The sequence below is a fragment of the Coenobita brevimanus genome, chromosome 65 (assembly GCF_032717465.1).
Source record: "Coenobita brevimanus isolate Jiangsu-jjx chromosome 65, ASM3271746v2, whole genome shotgun sequence".
In the NCBI taxonomy this organism is placed as follows: domain Eukaryota; kingdom Metazoa; phylum Arthropoda; class Malacostraca; order Decapoda; family Coenobitidae; genus Coenobita; species Coenobita brevimanus.
This window is the reverse complement of record NC_137018.1, coordinates 46296168-46318208: the sequence shown is the minus strand read 5'-3', so window position 1 is coordinate 46318208 and position 22041 is coordinate 46296168. Positions and strand designations below refer to the sequence as shown.

The window sequence follows — 22041 nt, the reverse complement described above, 5'->3', positions numbered from 1 at the left end:
AGTAAGACTAGCGGGTTATGAGTAAGACTAGCGGGTTATGAGTAAGACCAGTGGGTTATGAGTAAGACCAGCGGGTTATGAGTAAGATTAGCGAATTATGAGTAAGACTAGCGAGTTATGAGTAAGACTAGCGGGTTATGAGTAAGCCTAGCGGGTTGTGAGTAAGACCAGCGGGTTATGAGTAGGACTAGCTGGTTATGAGTAAGATTAGCGGGTTATGAGTAAGACTAGTGGGTTATGAGTATGACTAGCGGGTTATGAATAAGACTAGTGGATTATGAGCATACGTGATGTGGCTTATGAGTAGTCTTGATCCGATGGCCAGAGTAGTCTAAGGATGAGTTAGGAAGGACATTGACGTTTATGAGTAAGACTTGTGGGTTATGACCAAAACTGATGGAGTATGAGCACACGTAATTGGTTATGAGAGGACAAGATGATGTATGAGAACAAGTACCGAGTTGTGAGTAAATCTGATGGGATGTAAGTAATCTGAGGGTAAGAGTCTACCATGCACGTGTGAGTAATGCTGGCGGATGTGAGTAAAAGTGACTGGTTGTGAGTAAATGATAGACGTTTATGAGTACGATGGGCTCATGGGGTTGTGAGTAAATCATGTATGTTATGAGTAAGATGGACGGGTTATGAAGAGAAATGACAGGTTATGAGTAAATGATGGACGTCTTCTGTGAGTAACACTGAAAAATGATCACCTGAACTGAGGAGCTATGAATAAAGGTGGCTGATTATGAGTAAGGAGAGCGTGTGGTGGCGAGCTGTGAGTAATTGGTGTGGGTAACAGTCGTCCGGTGCAATGGGGTAGGGGCGGATTTGTGGGATTATGAGCAATTTCCCTGATTTATGGGCAGTTAGGCTACACGATGATGGGTTGTGATGCCATGACACGTTGTGAGTTGTACAGGGGCCGGGAGAGTTGTAATGAGGTTGTGAGAGGTTGTGTTCGGATTATGAGAGCCGTACTGAGCTTGAGAGGAGTTGTGAGAGCCAGCTGAGGAGTTGTGAGAGTTAACCGGGGCTGCGGTGAGTTGTGCTGGGAGTGTGAGAGTTGTGAAGAGTTTGTGAGTGGTTATGTGAGCTCTAGTGTCTGTAAAGCGTTTAGTGGGGTTTGGGAAAGTTGTTGTGAATTATGAGTTGCAGTGTGTAGAGCTGTGGGAGTGAAAGGTGAGTTATGTGGGTGTTGTGAGAAGATGCTCTATGCAAAAGAGGGTTGTGGGAGGTTATTGTGAGTTATAGTGGCTTTATGTGGGGGTTACGCAAGGTTGTGAGTACTGTAATAGTGGTTTATGTGTGGTTATGAGAGGCTATGAGTTACAGTGGTTATGTGGGGTTATGAGAGTTATGAATTGCAGTGGGTTGTGTGGGGTTATGAGAGGTTGTTATGAGTTATGGTGGGTTGTGCGGGGTTATGAGGGGTTGTTGAGTTATGGTGAGTTGTGTGGGGTTATGAGAGGTTGTTATGAGTTATAGTGAGTTGTGTGGGGTTATGAGATTATGAGTAATAGTGGGTTGTGGGTTATGATAGGTTGTTATGAGTTAGAGTGGGTTATGTCGGGTTATGAGGTTATGAGCTATACTGGGTTATGAGAGGCTGTTATGAACTGCAGTGGACAGTGTGGGGTTATGAGATGTTTTAGTTATAGTGGGTTGTGTGGGGGTTATGTGAGGTTATTATAGGTATAGTGGGCTGTGTTAGGTTATGGCAGGCTATGAGTTATACTCGGTCATGTGGGCGTTATGGGAGGTTATGAGCTACACTGGATTATGCAAGGTTATGAGAGGCTGTTAGGTATACAAGTATTGGGTAGTGTGGGGTTACAGGAGGCTGTTATGAGTTATGATGGGTTGTGTGGGGGTTAAAGAAGGCTGTGAGTTATCGTGGGTTGTTATGAGACTGTCACGAAATAGGAAAGGGATTTAGCGGGTAAGGGTGTGTTGTGTTGCCAATACTAGAGTTGTGATGATACTGGTACAATCACAGACAAAAGTTCATTTACTGTACTATTCCATCACGTCTACTTCACATTTAAAGCTTGACCGTCACCTTCCAACGGAGGCATCGTATCAAGAGAGAAAGATCTACTGTATGGCAGGAGAAACATACCACACTTCTCCCAGGTTAGGAATGTAGGTCAGCAGGGGAAAGTGACAAGCAGAAAAGAAACAGCAGGCGAATTTCAGTTCCCTAGCGTACCGGTATTAACACTCAGGCTCCTACGACTCCCTCTCTTCTGAATGAAATCGTGTGGCGTTTGTTGGCATGAAATACGAGAAGACGCGTGGATGTGAGGGTTAAGTGTCGTTGGGTTGTGATGGGTAATAAATACACTTATGTTCAGTCACGGTGGCTTGTGTTTTGTTGTGCTGAGGTGAACCACACTCCACGGCAGAGTTGTGGGTGGCGTAGGAGGCTTCGTGCACATTTTCCTTGGCGGTGTTTTGTTCATCACCCTAAAATTGTCTTGTACGTTATTTGTAGTGTTTCAAAATCGAAACACTTCGCATCATGCAGGAGGATACTGTAGCGTGATACAGAATAAATCTTTCAGGAAGAGGTAATACGAAACCTACAAAGCCACTAAGCATACCAATCCCTTCAGTACGATGGTGTATTTGTATAGTAACCTTGCTAACACCAGACAATTTAGTTCGTTTTACGAATACCCATTCATGAGGTAGATGTAGGGAAACGGCCTATCTCCATGTAATGCATCAATCCTATGAAACCATATTTACTACACCGTTGCCACCACCACATGATTTTATTAATTTTTGGAAGGGGTTGATTCCTTCACTACGAGTATTTCATTGGTATTTCATGCGTGCTATCTCCAGGCGGTTTTGGTCAGCTTACGGGAAACTTTTCAAAACGGACAGGTTAGATGAGGCCTTCAAGGACCCCTTCACTAGCTACTGGGGCACTCATTCAAGCGGAATTAAATCGTGAGGCAACTGCAAGTACTACGCCACAGGACTAAAGTGGTTAAAACGCAGATCAGTCACCTCAATCCCCAAACCCAAGCATAAAATCGCGTGGTAGTAGCAAGGAAAAAAAAAACTCATGGAAGTGAATTGGCAAAGAGCTGAGTCTGCATAAAAATAAGAGCAGGCTGGGTGTGAGGGGAGGAGCAGGAAAATACGGCCCCAATGAGGACCCTGATTGCACAACGCTGAGGCTAATGTGTGGGGGAAAATAAGAGAGAGGGGAAACGGAGAGGGGAAGGAAGAGAGCGAAACAGGCGAAAAAGGGGAAACTGAGAGAGGGGAAACTACACAGACCCTGCAAAGACGTAGAAAAAGAACAGAAGTGCGTGGCTGAGTGTGACTGGGGTGGCAGCGTGAGTGTAGTGTGTGGTTGTAGTGGGGTAAGTTGGTTGTGGTATGGGTCTGGTGATGGCAGTGTTGTTAGATGTCCTTATGTGTAGCTTTGGTGGTCGGTGGTGGTGATAATGCAGTTAGGTCTGGTGATGTGTGGTTGTGGTAGTAGTGTGTTTGTAGCGGTGTTGGCGTGAATAGGTCTAGTTGTGTGTGGCTGTGGTAGTGGTAATGTGGTTAGGTCTGGCTGTGTGAGTGTGGTGGTGGTTGTGGTAATGTGGTTATGTCTAGTCAGCGAGGAAGAGGAAATATGTACCAATGACAGGACCTGGATTGCACTACCTTTAAGATGTGTATGTAGGAAAATCATAGGGAAAACTAGCCACCTGTAAGACATGAACGTCCTCGTGTGTGTGTGTGTGTGTGTGTGTGTGTGTGTGTGTGTGTGTGTGTGTGTGTGTGTGTGTGTGTGTGTGTGTGTGTGTGTGTGTGTGTGTGTGTGTGTGTGTGTGTGTGTGTGTGATGGTGCGTAGTTGTGATGGTAGTGTATGGTGCCTCCTGTGGTGGCAATGTGTGATGGGGCAGGAGGAAAATCAAGAGCAATGATATCCCAGTCAGCACGATCTCAATGGGTAAGCAAGACCAGGAAAACGATCCACACGAGAGGCGCAGAGGTGAGAAAGACCAGACGCGGTGTGTGTTTGTGGCTGTGGTGGTGACAATGTGTGTGGTGAGGATAGGTCTGTAAGGTGGAGGAAAATCTAGAGCAATTATATCTAAGCTTTTACAATATCTGAGTAAAAGAAGGGAGGGGAAATGACGAACCTGAGGAAAACACACAGATGAGAGAGTCCAGATGTGTTGTGCGATTGTTGTGGTGGTGTGGCTAAGCAAGATTTGTGGTTAAGGGAAAAATTGTTGGGGTAATAAGAGGAGGAATATGACCCATCGACGAGACACCGAAGTGAGAGAGATTGGGAGCGGTGTGTGTTTTTGATGGCTGTGGTGGTGTGGTGGGGTTGTGAGCAGTAGAAAAATCTGGAGCACTGACATCCCAGCTTGCTCAATCACTAGGTTGATGGTGTTAGGGAAACAAGACAGATGAAACGACCTAACTTAGAGAGACGCAGAGATGAAAGGGGCTTGATGCGGTGTGTGGTTGTAGTGGCGGTGTGGTGTGGTTGTTGTGGTGGTGTGTGGTGAGGTTAGGTGTGTGAGCAGGGGAAAAATCTGGAGCATTGATATCCAAGCTTGCTCAATCTCTAGGCTGACGTGTTGGGGTAAACAAGGCAGAGGAAACGACCTACCTTAGTGAGACCTAGAGATGACAGAAAGACTAGGTGTGGTGTGTGGTTGTGAAGGCGGTGTGATGTGGTGGCGGTGGTGGTGGTGTTGGTGGTGTGGTGCAAGACGTGCCACCACAGCAGCAGCAGCAGCAGCAGCAACAGCGGCCGCGGACTGACTACACTCAGCACCAGCACCTCTACCACCGGGATCAATAGCTCTCCCCGCCACCACCACGCACGCTCCACCACGCACCCACCCACTTACCCCACCTATACGCCCACCTGTACGCCCTCACGCCCACCTACCCCACCTATACGCCACCTGTTCCCCCACACACAGCTGTCCCACCTAAACGCTCTCATGCCCATCTACTACACTTAAACGGCCACTTTTACACCCTCAAACCCACCTACACCATCTATAAGCCCACCCGTTCGCCCTCGCCCGCACATATACGCCCTTGCGCCCACCTATACGCACTCTCACCCGCCTACCACACCTATACGACCTCGCGCCCACCTAATCTGCCTATATGCCCTTATGTCCACCTATAGGCCCTCGCACCACTACTCGTATACGCCCACCTGTAAGTCCGCACACCCACCCTCTACACCGGCACGCCCTGACACCCACCCAACATACCTAGGCCTATATCCCAACTACACACACACACACACACACACACACACACACACACACACACACCTATATGCACACGCCCACAACCACTTACCTTTTGAGTACAGGGGTCAAAAAAAAAAAAAAAAAAACAGGAGGCCGTCCCGCTTAGCCTGGTTAAAATCGGTGTGGCACTCCAAGCATTAGAGGGTCGGGCATGCATCAGTCAGTGGCACATCCCCGGCACACCCCCTCACACGTGTACTGTTACCAGCAAAATTTCGGGCTAAATTTCCCTGCTGGCTGTGGCGACTAAAGGTGTGGACACGAAAAATTTTTATACACGGGATAGGTAACAATATGAAGTACACAGAATAAAATTATAAGGGGAAATATCCTCAGACGTTCAGGGGAAAAAAGGGATGTTCGTAGTTGGCAGGGGACTGGTGACGAACTCCTAAGCGTGATTACAGTAGGAGAATTAACTATGTCATGATCAGACCACATCTATTAATTCAGTCAGTCTAAAGCAGGGCAATTTTGTTCACCTGAGAGTCACTTAAGTCTGATAATGCTAAAACTGTTGCCATTAACTATCTCATGGACGGGTCAGCTCTAGCGTTCTATTCGATCTAACTTCAGACAACTGCATTCAGTCGAGTGAGTCCTTGGAATGTCACAGTGTTTAACAGTTGTCTTCATAGTTTGGTTATATAGGTCGTTAAATTGCACCAACATATACTCGCATTTGCCCAGCTGACCCCTTTAACCTATGGACGCCTCTTTAATTTGGCTACCTACGGACGCCTCTTCCTTTTTTTTTTTTATTTTTTTTTGTAAGGAAATAATTTACGGCCTTCTAGCCTTTGGTTACTTCTTTCTTGGGAAAAAAAAAAAAAAATGTATTCCTACCCTCTCCAGACGATTTTGTTCAGTTTCGTCTCTACCAGGTGCTCCCCGGAACTGAGTGGCGTTACCTGGCACCAACAAGAAATAAAAAAAGGAAAGAAAATGCAGTTACGACGGGATATATTAGGCAGTATTTTATAGGCACCAGGACTCTCATAATACCCACATGTCCAACTACCACTCATGTGCACCAAAACGCCCACATGTACACGCCAGAACTATTATATGCACTACTAGAGCGCCTATCATGTGCACCTAATGAAGACATGTGTACATAATCGCTTACCCGTACACCAAAAGCTCACACATGTGCAACAGAATTCTCATAGCCCTCACATGTGTCTCAAACGTTACCACGTGCACTAGAACGCTCATAATCCTCACATGTGCACTAAACTCCCTCATGTGCACGAAACAAGAGCCACACGCATGCCTTTATGGGCGCAACAGCACGGTTCATGATCAGTCTCCCTCTTTTATTGTTTATTAAATGGCCACTGGGGGGTGAATCTCTCTCTCTCTCTCTCTCTCTCTCTCTCTCTCTCTCTCTCTCATCCACCTACACCAGCCTCTCCTCAAATCTCTTTTCTCCAATTCGTTCTCGCTGTCTCCAATCCTCTTCCCTCTCCCTCTCCCTCTCCCTCCCTCTCTCTCTCTTTCATCCACCTACACCAACCTCTCTTCAAATCTCTTTTCTCCAATTCGTTCTCTTTTTCTCCAACTCTCTTCCCTCTTCCTCTCCATCTTCTCCATTCCTCTCTGTTCTTTTCTTTCTCTCCTGCCCCTCCTCTTTTCTTTTTTCTTCATCTTTACCCGTTTTCCTTCCTCTTCCGTCTCCCGCCTTCATTCCTCTCCATCTCCCTTTCTAGTCCTTACTTTCTTTCCACTCATCTCTTCTTCTCCCCTTCCCTCCTCATCACATTTCTCCTTCACTCCTCCACCTCTCTCTCTCTCTCTCTCTCTCTCTCTCTCTCTCCACATCTCATTCCTATTGCAGAGAAAATTACCTCCTGATAAATTCAAATTAAATTTTTTGCCATATAACTTTTTTTGGTCGAGATACGAGTTACTGGTATATATTTTGCTGTTTTATTATTATTATTATTATTATTATTATTATTATTATTATTATTATTACTACTACTACCACTACTATTTCTAGTAGGCTATTTATTACTTATTTACTGGTTTCTTCGTCTTCTTCTTCATCATCATCATCATCACCATTCCATCCATCAACATTATCTATTAATAACTGAAGCATCAGGCGAGTAAGGTCCCGAGGCTAGGCTAACCAGTCCACCCTGATGCACCACCAGCCAAATATAAAGCCAGACTTTCTCAACTACGGCGAAAATGTCAGATTCCACGGCCAGACAATCGCTCTTACGCGCTATCTATACATTAAGGTCAATTCTTTAGGCTACATAATAATATCAGTATCTCCCGTCAACTAGGCATTTCACGGCCAAATATTTACCGCGCTTCAAATCACACGCCCACACACACAATTTCATGGCCAAACATCCACATCACGCCCAATTATTTACCCACATTCCCCCCTGTGCATCGACCCATGCGGCCAAACCCACTATTTCACGCCCAAACGTCCATTTCACGCCCAAACGTCCACTTCATAAACGTCCATTTCACGCCCAAACGTCCATTTCACGCCCAAACGTCCACTTCATAAACGTCCATTTCACGCCCAAACGTCCACTTCATAAACGTCCACTTCACGCCCATACCTCCATACCAAACACAAACATCCACTTCACGTTCAAAAATTTACTTACATACGATAAGGGAAAAAAATCTAGGCCTACCCATACATCCAAATATCACATTTCAGAGGCAGACACAAACACATACCATTTAAACGTGCAAACACCCTTATCACCTTCACACACACACACACACACACACACACACACACACACACACACACACACACACACACACACACACACACACACACTTCACTGCCAAACGTTTAACTATATTCCCACAAAATCATCCACTCCTACGCCCCCAAACCGAAATATCCCGTGTTCCCTTTTTCACGGCCAAACACCACACCCACGCCCAAAACCTCCACATTCACGCCCTAAACTACCCACCTTTAGCACAAAACATCCACATTCACGCCCTAAACTACCCACCTTTAGCACAAAACATCCACATTCACGCCCTAAACTACCCACCTTTAGCACAAAACATCCACATTCACGCCCAAACTTCTCGCCTTCACGCCCAAAGATGCGCCCAAGAGCAGGCTATTTGTGGAATGTTTTGAAGCGTGAAGGAATCTGAGGAATAAAGAGAGCAGAGTGTACCATCTCTCTCTCTCTCTCAGTACGATCATCCCCTTCCGCCATTCTCCCTTCCACTTCCGCTCTCCCCCTCTCTCCCACTTCCGTTTGCACCTACGCCCACACACACCTGAAGTTCCCACGCCCATACCCACAACACACAAACAACACCCACGCCCACAACACTCACGTCCACACTCACACTTCACTGGGAGAGTTATGGGTCCACTCCAAATGCAATCGATTTTGAGTCCATGTTACTGAGTCCAATTACTTTTTTTTTTTTTTTTTTTTTTTTTTTTTTTAACCTCCAGGCGATATGAATAAACTCTGAAGGTACATTCCGAACCGGTGAGGGTGGAGCGGGGTTAAACACAGGTTCATCGACCCCATCACTGCAAAAACTCTCCCCTAATAAGAATAAAATCGTCTGACGGTAGTACAAATATTCCAGCAGAACACGTCATTTGATTCATTCCGTACACACACACACAATAAATAAATATATATATATATATATATATATATATATATATATATATATATATATATATATATATATATATATATCACTCCATTACGACAATGGTTACAATTCCAAACGTAATGGACTACACTGCGATGACTACTCCAAGTTAATTAAACAGATGTGTGCCTGAACCGCCACCATCACAGCATGCACGGGTGTAAAGTCTGGTAATCAATATGGAACATTTACTATTACAGGAAAAGAGCATTCAACTTACGCAAATAAATGAGAACAACAATGAATGCTTAAAAATGAATAAAAATGAGTTCGTCATAAGCAATATCCAGGAGCACACTATCATGAAGTGCAATACGATTCCTTTTGCCGTCAGCTCAATTACCAATTCAATTCTTTGGTTCTCCCGAGACAACTGGAATCAAATATTATTACCATTCCTTTAAAACTGTGCAAACTATTTCACTGATTGCGATTCCAGACTACGACTCAAGTGTGCACCTCACCCGGATACACATCCACTTACACCCGCTGGCACGCCCACACACACCAACACCCACTTACACAATTCCTTACCCTCACTCAGACTCGCTGACAGACCCACACTTTCATTCACTACCACACCTGAAACCCACCTACACGTTCCTCTAATAGTTTCACCCACTTACACTCTTCCCCATAAACATTCCCACTTCTACTTTCTTTTATTCTCTCGGCCACATGTACTTCCCCGTACCCACACCCACTAGCAGATTCACACTCACCTACACCCACTGAACACACAACCTACACCCTACTCCCTCTGCTATATTTTGATTTTACTACTCTTCACCATACCCAATCCACTAACCAACTCACAACCATCTACACCCACACCCACCTAATACCCAATAACACACCCACACCAACAATATATCCACCATCAACACCAGCTCATTAAGTGGCGGGCTGGGGACTAACATGGCTGTGGCTTTAATTCCGACAGTTTCCTGGAAATCTGTGGACTGCATTTGATATCGCTGTGCTGTTCCATATGGCCTCACTGTCACGTCGTAAAAACAGCACCACTAATACCATAACACCCTCAATGAATGTGATATCCGTAGGGTATGGCAGGAGAGATGGGGGTGTTAGTCCCTACGTGCCAGGTGACCTTTGAGGGCTACAGGGAATTAGCAATCTGTTGGTGTGTCACGGCTGGATCAATGGTTCTCGGAAACAGGCTTCCTAGTGTACTCAGTTATATGCATTCAGTACCAAGAATGAATAAACACACACACCAAATACCCTCCACTATACTAGATTCACATCTACATCCCCCTCCCCCTACACACACATCTATCATCCTTCACTAAACCCACACCCTATTCTACCCACATACACCCGCATTACTCTACCAACTACCTCATTAACAAACCCACATTCCCCACTACACATAGATCCAATGCAAGAGCCACACCCATCCATCACCCTCATCTTTCCTCACACCCATACTCTCCACTATATCCACACCCCCATCCACACCACACCCACGATTAACACCCTCACCCATACCCACACCAACGCTCACACCGACTCTCCAAACCCACATTCGCCACACCATAATATACCTACGCACACACACACCCACACCACACTCGCCAAATCGACAATAACACCCACACCCACACCCACAACCACGCCCTTCCCCTCACCTTCACTAGCTCCCTGTACCACAAACAACCCCAACAAACTTCGAGAACATCTGTGACGTCAGCACACACACACACACACACACACACACACACACACACACACACACACACACACACACACACACACACAAACACACACAAACACACACACACACACACACACACACACACACACACAAACACACACACACACACACACACACACACAAACACACACACACACACAATACACGGGTTCACACTGAAATAAGGTCAACCCTTCATACACGTGTGCATGTAAACACACCAACAAACACCACAGGCACGAATACACATACAAAAACAAGGACACATACAAACGCTGGCAAATAAGCTTCACTACACACACACACACACAGACACAGACACACACACACACACACACACACACACACACACACACCTCAGCATATCGCCTTTAAATGCCGACCCCTAAAATCAGTCCTGCCTTGTCCTGCCCTACATACTGATCCTGTCCTGCCCTACATACTGATCCTGTCCTGCCCTACATACTGATCTTGTCCTGCCCTACATACTGATCCTGTCCTGCCCTACATAGTGATCCTGTCCTGCCCTACATACTGATCCAGTCCTGCCCTACATACTGATCTCGTCCTGCCCTACATACTGATCTCGTCCTGCCCTACATACTGATCCTGTCCTGCCCTACATACTGATCCTGTCCTGCCCTACATACTGATCTCGTCCTGCCCTACATACTGATCTTGTCCTGCCCTACATACTGATCCTGTCCTGCCCTACTGTACATACTGATCCTGTCCTGCCCTACATACTGATCTCGTCCTGCCCTACATACTGATCTTGTCCTGCCCTACATACTGATCCTGTCCTGCCCTACATACTGATCTCGTCCTGCCCTACATACTGATCTTGTCCTGCCCTACATACTGATCCTGTCCTGCCCTACATACTGATCTCGTCCTGCCCTACATACTGATCTTGTCCTGCCCTACATACTGATCTTGTCCTGCCCTACATACTGATCCTGTCCTGCCCTACATACTGATCCTGTCACTTCCTGCCCTGCCTGTCCCACTCTACCCAACACAATTATTGCAAGTGTATATCTTTTTCCTACATTACAAACAACTCAAATATACAAACGCTGTCTCCCACCAGTTCATGTTAACTCTCTCTCTCTCTCTCTCTCGCGATTTGAATATATGAAGGCCAAAGTAATTTTAATCATTTGAATAATCGCATTTCAGACTAGCCGCCTAAATTAACTACGAAAATTCCAACTTGCCAGAACATTTGCTTCAAAATAAAAAATAAAATACCTCATTATCATAAATTATCTCGGAAAGGTCGGCTCTTCATGCGTGGTTTTTAATATTAACATTTTGTACGTTATTTTACAATGCTGCATAAACGCTGATCTCGTTGGCTTAACATAGTAAACATAACCCTTTCGATATCGCATAAATATTAAAGCAGGAGAACGCACACACACAAATATAACTCTAACTTCAGTACAATAGGTTTTCAGAATCTATAACGAATTAAAGATAAGCTGCAATGACGTCGACCAGAATATAAACCTGTGAGGATGATACATAGGCGCACCTGGGCTGTAACTCATATACTCCTAAAAATAGTTCACTTGTCACCCACACAACCCATCCAAAACGGAACTCATTTATGTAACCGATGTACAAACTTAAAAGCAACGGACAACGCACGTACACACAGCAAGCCACCCAGCTATACTCACCTTGGATAAATATTCTGAGTGTAAAATGGAGATCAAACCCGCCAAAAGTTTTTCTATGCAAGGACAGGGTATAAGCAGACGCCAGCACCTTTCACGGTACACATGAGACGATTCGCCAACAGATCAACCTCATCACCTAATCCCCATAGCAACTCTTTCTTCTCAAATCTGACCAATGTTAATCTCACGCAGTTAAAGGCTGACACATTCAAATCCATTAAAGCTTTGTTAAAGACATTTAAATTAGTCCAACGTGCAAGTCTAGGGAGCCGAAACATCCACTTTCCTCACTGGGAATACTACTTCACAGAAAACGGGTAAGTCTGAAACCAAAGAAAACTTGATTTTCTTCAGGGAAACTAAACACACTGTTCTTGCTAGATCTTTCAAGAGGTGATGTGGGTGGTATCGTGCCACACTTGTGAAGAATGAGACGCCGCATGGTGTGGGCAGGGACAGGGGGATTGGTAGGGGGGTAGGACAAATACAAGGCACACACTGTGAAACAAAATAGCTGTGAAATGGTGTGTGTTTGGTTAAATGATTGTTTCAGACGCGCTGGTTTGAGAGCAAGCACCCGACGAACTCAGCTGCAGTCGGTGGTGTTCAAACTTACTCTAGAGCAGTGGTTCCCAACTTGGAAGGCGTGAGCAATTTCCAAGGAGGGCGGGATAACATAGGAAAAATCAGGAATAGTCAGATTATGTGCTCATCTTAATGAGGCTTTGATTTCTACTCAGTCTATGTATTTTGTCTGTGCTTCAACCATCGAAGCATGTTCTTAGTGTCCGCGGAATTATAATATTTTCCCTTTGATGGTCGTCAGGCCAACACTGGGTTACCTGTCCTGCTGCAGTCACCTCCAAAATGCTCCTACGAGGTCTGACATCTAATGGTGAACCACACCCGATATTCAGAGTTTAAATTGCATTAAGCTTACTATTATCAGGCTTGGCTTCTATTTCTCTGCTGGGAAATGAAAAAAATAATCTGTCCTGAAGTGTTCTCTAATTACTGATTTCTGTAACTGCCACGTCTAATTAAGACAATGACCAGCAACGTCCGCATGTGGCTTCTTCCTCTCACGCTGTTTTTTCTAACTGGGTTATTTGTAAGTATTATCACCAAAAACCAAAATGGTGACTGATACTGAAACTTGAGGGGAAACTTTTTATAACAAAAAGGAAACCTGACAACTCAAACAGGGATTATGAACATGCTTTTTTCTTTTTCTCTTTTATTTTTTAACTTATATTTATGACCAACGATGATGATGATGTGCTCCTGACCGTGCGGTCAGGGTGGCAAGTATGTCCATGTGGTGCTCTTTATAACCATATGCTGGTGGCAGTGGTATTAATAACTATGAGGTGGTATTACGAGCACGAGGTGGTTTAACCATATAGACGTGGTGGTGGTGGTGGTGTTGATAGCCATGCGGCTGTGCTTATGATAATGTGGCGGTTTATGACCATTTGGTGACCATTATGACCATGTAGTGATATGCGGTGTGTATGACCGTGCAGTGTTTCGGACCATGTGCTGTGGTGTTTATAGGCATGATGGGGTCACGTATACCACCATGTGATTATGGTGTTTGTGCCTATGTGGTCGAGGTGTTTATGACCGTGGTTATGTTGGTGTTTATGACCATATGGTCGTGGTGGTGGTGTTTATTACCATGTGACAGAGTTCATGTCCAAGAAGTGGTGTCTATGGTCATGTGGGGGTGTTAAAGAATGTGATTATTTTTACCTCGTGTTGGTAGTACCGTATTGAAGACCACATGGTGGTGTTCAGGATAGTATTATGTTTATGATCGTGAGGCAGGGTTTAGGAACATGTCGTGTCAAGGATCTTAATTATATGAAATAACATGTAACCGTGTTTATAATAAAAATTTTACGGCATTTAACGTGTCGTTTCACTGTATATGTTGTGATGGGAAGTTAGCTACTATTATTCTGTTTTTACTTTGCATTTATGGAATTATAACTATATTAAAAGGTATCTGAAGAATACATGAATATACTCAACTTCGGGTGGGGGGTCATGAAGAGGATCAATTACTGTAGGGAGACGCGACCCAAACAAGGTTAAAAACTGCACTAGACTGTCTCCAAAAGTGAAGCCAGCATGAACCTGACCAAGCCACCAAGTCGCCAGGGAGTTTTCTGCGAATCCATTTGTCCTCCCCTCCTTACTTACCCTCTGCCCTTCTGTAATCTCTCTGTGCGGCCCTCGGTAACCCCCGCAGTGCTGGTCGCTGGATGGTACATTAACCCTTTACCACCATGACCGATTTTTTCGCTTTGTTCTTGCCAAGTTATACATACATACATCACCTAATCCTGTATTGTCTCATGAGAAGCATAGGAGCCCGGGGCTAAGTAAGCTGGTCCTGAAATTTAAGAGGAGTGACCAGCCTCATATACTCCTGAGTGGCATTACATGAGCTAACCCTAACCACCCCGTGGATATAAACCTACACAGGCTCAATCGGGTTGGAGCGCCTTAATTACCCACTGAACCACCATAGTTTACAGTAATTATATGGTTACCACCCAGCGTAGTAGATGGTTTCCTGGTGTACAAGAAACCATTTTGCTTGAATCAATGTACAGTCACCCATAGACAGACGGAAGAGGAAAGAAAGATGGAAAGAAAGACATTAGAGGAAGGATGGAACAGAAGGAAGAGAGGAAAGAGAAGTCACCCGAGAGCAGCACTATATCGAGTGAGTGGATGGTGAGCGCCCCCACCTAACGGTAATAATCACCATGGCCTTTTCTACGACAAGGATCAGACATAGCTCTAACCCTTTTTACTCTCAGGGGATCTAAGCTGAATAAATCGTCTTAAGAGAGCAATAATAATAATAATAATAATAATAATAATAATAATAATAATAAAGAAAGAAAGAAAAATAAGCGTAACATGAACAATTAAACACTGAATCAGCGGTACTATTATAGGGCGTCTCCTGTGCCACCGAGGATGCCATACCGGAATCTACTCCCCTAACGAATCGTCGTCTATCCCGTTTTTTTTTTTTTTTTTTTTTTTTTTTTTTTTTTTTGCCTTCCATCCACGTCACTATGGTAAACATAATCCGTGACACTGGCAGCAATAATAAAATATATAATACGTCATCTGAGTCAAGTGTACAAAAAGCTGTTTGGAAGTCCTCCGCGTTTCGAAATATATTCACGAAGTACAGTAGCATTTACGCAACTCGCCAAGGAGCTACTCTACATAAGCATCCCCTACGAAAAAATACCGCAGAAAACCAACACCATCCCCGTCACCATAGAAAACCAGGAAGCTTGAAGGTAAACGAAAGCATAATACTCACTAGTGCCTCCGTGGGTGCCGGAACCCTCGATCACTTCCTCGTCGAATCTTCGGGTTTCGTCGACATCGTCAGCGTAATCGTCATCCTCGGTATCGTCCATGTCGAATATGTCGTAGCTGGCGCCGTAGGGTCTGTCTCTGTCCCTGGCGCCAGAGCCCGAGCCCTCATGGTCTACGTGTGTGAAGGAGGGGTCTCCCACCACATCAGGGCCCTCGCCGGACCCCTCATCGTCCATGTAGAATACAGAGTCGGTGTTACTGTTGCATGACACCTGGGAGGGGGAAGGGGAGGTTAGCGTTAGTGTCTTGGTTGTCTATCATTATCAACATCATCATCATCATGTCTTCTTTAAATATCCATGTCGCCATCCTCACTTTTTTCTTAAACATACTCAATTTTACTGTCATCATCACTGTCGTAAACATCTCCAAGTACTATTGTCGTTATTATTGCCACACAGCATCGTCTCGTCCTCATTCATCATCATCGTCATCTGATATATCACTATCATCATCGAAAATCATAACACCAAACATCGTCAGCGTCCATCGTCATCATTCAGTGTCGCACACGGTCCTCCTCATCATCATCAACACCATCAGGCACCGATCACCCTCCTCATCACCACCATCAATCAGTCATCATTACCACCATCATACATACTAATCGTCATAATCATCACGGTCTCGTTAATAACACATCCCAGTCACCAGTCATCATCATCATCCTTCACCATCACCCTAATCATTATCATTTTACACACCAATCATCATCATCATCATCCAGTCAATCAACGACGTGGCTAACCTGGCACCAACTTTCTCCACTGTGAGATATCCTTTAAGTCTGCTGTATCCCAGGACACTAAATCAATGACTTGTATCAATGCATCAGGTTCCCTATTCGTATGCCTCTTCCACTCCTCCATCGCCTGGTTGACAATGCCAGGAGTATCGATCTGTTTGTCTATGTACACACACACACACACACACACACTGTGATCATGATGGATGACGTGCCCTTTCTTAATGTCCATTGTCATTTTACTAGTTACCGTATAAGGTAATAATACTAATACTAATAATAATAATAAAATAATAACTAATATATTATTATTATTATTATTATTATTATTATTATTCATGCACTAACGGATTTTGTGTTTGGGTATGTTTGATGGCAATTAATAATCACGTCATGTTTGTTATTGTTACTGATTGTGTTCCCTCTGTTAATTACTGATTGTGTTCCCTCTGCCTGTGTTATTGTTACGTGTTATTGTTATGCAGTGTTCTGTGCTCTTGTTGGTGTTGTTGTTATGGCGGTGGCGTGCTTTCCGTTTAGCCGTTAACCGTTAACGGTTATGGCCGGACGACCGTTTGAGAGAGAGAGAGAGAGAGAGAGAGAGAGAGAGAGAGAGAGAGAGAGAGAGAGACCCGTAATGGATTTTGTTCCCGATTTATTTGTTTTTGCGAGTCAGGTTGTTTACATTTATATCCTGCACAGTTTGTTGATCCATTGTTGTTGTCGTTGTTGCTTGTTGCTGTTGGTGTTTGGGGGCCTGATGTGTTTGATGGTAAATACCGTTGTTTTTCTTGTGATGGCTGTGCTGATGGTCTTCCTGTTGCTGTTGCTGTTGCATTGTTGGTGGTGACGGTCAATGTTCATGTTATATTTGTTGTTAACGTTTCACTGCAGTTCCCCCCACCCCCTTCACCTCCCTGTTTAGTAAGGATTTTATTATTATTATTATTATTATTATTATTATTATGCCCTCCCCAGACGATTATATTGGTGCTAATGAGTTCAATCACTTTAGGATATTTTCGTCCTCTTGCAGCCTTTTTCCCGTTGCTCAGTGCGGAATAAGAGATTAACACAGTCCTAGTACCTTCCCACACCACTTCTTCGTGACCAGCACTTTCTTCAAGCGTTAATCTCATCTCATAGTTCTGCACCCAAGATAAGAGATGTCAATTTGGCGCCTAGTGTATTGACAGTGAAGGGATTAGAAGCTCCACGAATCCTTTTAGTGTTGTGGTCTCTCTCTCTCTCTCTCTCTCTCTCTCTCTCTCTCTCTCTCACACACACACACACAAATAACGTACGGAATGAAGTATTTATTAGTTCGTGTGGATGTTCCCTCTGACCCACGAACCCCTCCAACCCCATGACGCATTTTTTTTTTTTCCCCCCCCCAATTTAGGAAGGGTCTCTCGGTGAAGAGGTTGATAAATGCTGTATCAACCTATTTCAGTCCTCTCTCTCTCACCTAAAATGAATTAAATCGTCTGCAGTCACCAAACATAAAATAAAGAATATGTAAGCGTAGTAAAAAGGCTAACTGAATGCATCTGCCCTTTGATGGAGGGGGGGGAGGGGGATTACATTAGTGCAAATATTCCTACCTAAAGACGATTTTACTCAGGTCATGAGTTGCCTTGACTTATTTGTGTTACTGTTACGTTATAATTACTGGTGATGCTGCTGGAGAGGGACGCCTTCAGGTAGTGACACTGATATATAAGTTTCCGGCGGAGCTGCCCGAATATACAAACTACCCTTAATCCCCCTCCCTATCCCCAGAAAGGACGATGGTGAAAAGAAGGACAACTTTGGGCGGCGGTCCACCGGGTTCACGTTTAAATGAGCCTGAGGTACTACTACTACTACAACTACCACCACCACAACCACCACCACCCCTGTTGTTGTCGTTATCGTGAAGTCACTGTCGTTGTTGTTATTAGTTTGGTGCAGTTTTTCCGCACCCTGCCCGTTATAGCTGTTTGACCACTTTTGTTAGTTTGTTTTACGTGTTACTGCAGTCCACCTCGCACTGTGTATGTTATCTTTTGGGGGGCAGTTCTGGGGTTTGGTTTGGTTCAATCGTTTGTTATATTGATTCCAAGAGCTGCATTTATCTATTTATTTATTTTTTCTTGACTGCTGGAGGTTTGCTTGCGCTCTTACTGTTACTGTGTTTGGATATATTTGTTCATTTATTACTGTACCGTTCTCTGTTTTATCATGCTTATCTCCATTATAACATTACCTTGATGTCTGCTACTGATAAACTAACTTGCTATAGTTCATTTTTGCGTAACTGTTTCCCTTTGATTGACATTCAGGCTCCTATGACTCACTCAGCTAGTCAAAGCCCTCTGGAATACACTGATTGAGTTGTTCCGACCATGAGATGGGTAATGGTTACAGTATAAATGTTACCAGGATCCAAAATTTATTCAGCTGCTTAAAAAAAAGGGGGGGGGGGTAGCTGTAATAAAATGGTAAGACGTCCATCATTAGTGGGCTGATGTTGTTCCTGGTAGTGTTCTGAATGGTTAGTTCTCTCTCTCTCTCTCTCTCTCTCTCTCTCTCTCTCTCTCTCTCTCTCTCTCTCTCTTTCTCTCTCTCTCTGGTGCTGGAGGTAGCCTATGTCTTTACATGGCACCAATATAAACAGGCGGATCAGCTGTTTTTTTTTTTTTTTTTTTTAATAACAACAGAGGAAGGAAAACCAAATGAATAAAAAATATTCCATACACCAGATTACTGGTGCCCTCCATTAAAGGAAAAAAAAAAATCCGTAATAGTTGGACTTGAACAGCTGCAGGTTGAAGTTTGGGGGGAAACAACTCTGGGGAAGCGAGTTCCGGAGAGATGCAGTTCGGGGAATAAAAGACTTCTGAGAGGCAGAAGTTTTGCAATATGGCTGTGAGACGTTCCAGTCATGAGCGCTGCCAGATGCCCGCATAGCACGAGGGAAGGCATGGACAGGTGACACAATGGACGCAACTTCGTCCTAGCATTTGCCATAAAAATATCTGTAAAAAAATGCAAAGGTGGCAGCATGCCTTCTTACTTGTAGGGAAGGTAGTTTATTTATAATAGCAGGGGTATTAATAATTCCAACAGATTTGTTCTGAATTTTTCTACCTGTTTTAATGCAAACTCTCCACATCCATTCCACAAGGATGAGCAATATTCTTGTTGAGAGTGCACATGACTAATACATTAAAGGTAACCGCTCGTCCGTGAAGAAGTTACGGACTCAGTATAATAATCCAAGTTTCTCTGAGGCGGTTTTTGCAAGTGATCTGACATGATAGGCCCAGCTGAGGGCATTAAGTGAAACACCGAGAATTTCAATACTTTTGGAGATGGGAACATTATTAGCATTGAAGGTAATATCCGAATCTGGCAATATCTGTCTATTAGTAAGTTGTATTTATTAAGTTTAACTGGCCTTAAATGAGACAAAGTTATTTTGTCCCCATTCACTGATCTTCGATAAATTTTGATTTATGGACATGGTTATGCAAACTCCCCGCAGCTCTTTCCTTATTCCATGAAAGGAGGATAGTAGACTAACTGAAAAATGTAACGCAAGCCTGCAGTCCACTTGGTTTACGTTCGGATGAGCCTGGCACTGCGACTACAGTTCCTCCAGTTTCTTCTCCCAACACATGAATGCTGTACCCCACACAGGGACGATGATCTCTGCAACACAGATCACAAGGAAAACCCGAAAATAGAGGTGAAGGTATGAGATGTTAAAAGTAAGAGTACGAGCAGTCGTGTGGGGATGTGTGCCGAGTAGAATGATGAAGGAATGGTGTTTATGAGTCATTAAAGGAGTCAGGGTTCTTTGATACCAGCCAGAAATAATAAGCGAATCACAAATTAGGTGAGTCACAGCCTTAACGCGTGACTCCATGAGTAACTGTTGTGATGGACGCTGTGAGAAGTGGATGGAAAAAGTGAAAGGTGGAAAAATTTGTATGTGAACTGATACGACAAATACACATTTCAGATCACCTGTATTTTATATTATATCATATATATATATATATATATATATATATATATAGATATATATATATATATATACACACACACGATACAACCCCGAAAAACACAATCAGTAACTTACAGCTTTGAAAGAGAAGTACCCGTCTACAAGGGTATTCACGAATCAACCTAAAAGGAACACTGAAACGAATGTATAAAAAAGACCAGATCCATAGGACTGTCTAGGAACTATTATTTGTACCAGACTCAGCTGAAGCCCTCTGGATATGTCTAAGTCAACAGCAGAAGTTCAAAGAAAATCTCGAAAGATGATGTCCTTCATGAAATTACTCTTGTTGCTGCCGTTGTTCCTGCTCCTAGTTTTGATGGACTGCTGGAACCATTTTATTTTTTCAGCTCGTCTAAGCAGAACCGTCTTATCGCTTTTCTTATTCTGGTGGTGTTGTCTGTCAGAACTAGTTCGTCTGAAACATCATCTTCCATCCTCCTCCTCCGTTCGCTACTCCTCATTCTGCCTGTTCCTTCGTCCCTCAACCCCTTCCTTCTTCCTTCTTTCTCTCCCTCTTTCCTTCCTTAGCCTTTCACCTCCTCGTTTGATCTTTTGTTACATCCATCAAAAGAAGGAGCGTCTTTGTTGTAGCTGTGATGTTATTGTAGTTCTGGTGCTGTTGCTGCTCATGTTTCGAGTGTGCCGGTACGTCTGTTGTCTTCCTGTGTGTTTGATCAGTAAGCTTCTTCAAATATGCAGTGTCTTGATCTTTTTCAGCCCACGTCAGCAAGTTGTCTTTGTTGTAGTTGCAGATGTATGAGTGTGTCGGTATTACTGGAGTCGTTTTAATGGTGTTTTTTGTTTACTGGTGTTTTGTATTTGTTTGTGGTTGTTGGTGCTGCTGTTTATCTTTGAATGTGCCGTGTTGCTGTTGTTATTGTTGTTGCTGCTGGGTTTGTTTAGTGAAGTTTATATATATCGAGGCGCCACTCTGTCCAGCCTTATTCGCTACTCTCTGTCTCTCTCGTATTATCTTTATTTGGGCTCTATCGTCATTCATAGTTGGTTTTATGTGTTGTTTTGTGCTATCTGTTCCTCTCTCTCTCTCTCTCTAAATTAAATAATACACGAAATATGGAACCAGGAGCTGCATACATGTAAATCCCGAGACAACAATGAATTAACGAAGTAAAACAAACTGGGTCTAAAGCTTCACATAAAGAAGTCTGATGCAATAACACTTTCCCTTGCTTTAGTTTGGTCATTCTTGGATTCCCTCTTCCCTCCGTTCTTTCCTCTCACCGCCTTCCCCCTTCCCTTCCCTCCGCCAATCTGTTTTCTTCTCCCTTCTTGCTTCTTTTCTTCCTACCTTCCTCTCTTCCAACATATCTTCCCTTCTTCACAGCTGCCTAGTATAAGCCTGACATCCTACAACAGCCATCTCTCTCTCTCTCTCCACTTTCTTTTTCTCTCCCTCACATACCCTTTTCCTTCT

The 22041-nt window shown here is 43.9% G+C and overlaps 1 protein-coding gene across 1 annotated transcript in view; it reads right to left on the bottom strand.

The window, feature by feature from the left end:
• Positions 1–22041, bottom strand: part of LOC145404849 (uncharacterized) — a 337097-nt gene that overhangs the window by 49141 nt on the left and 265915 nt on the right. Inside the window, exon 2 of the mRNA XM_080276349.1 lies at positions 15746–16016. Coding sequence (XP_080132475.1) covers positions 15746–16016 — 271 coding nt within the window. The remainder of the gene's footprint in view (positions 1–15745; positions 16017–22041) is intronic.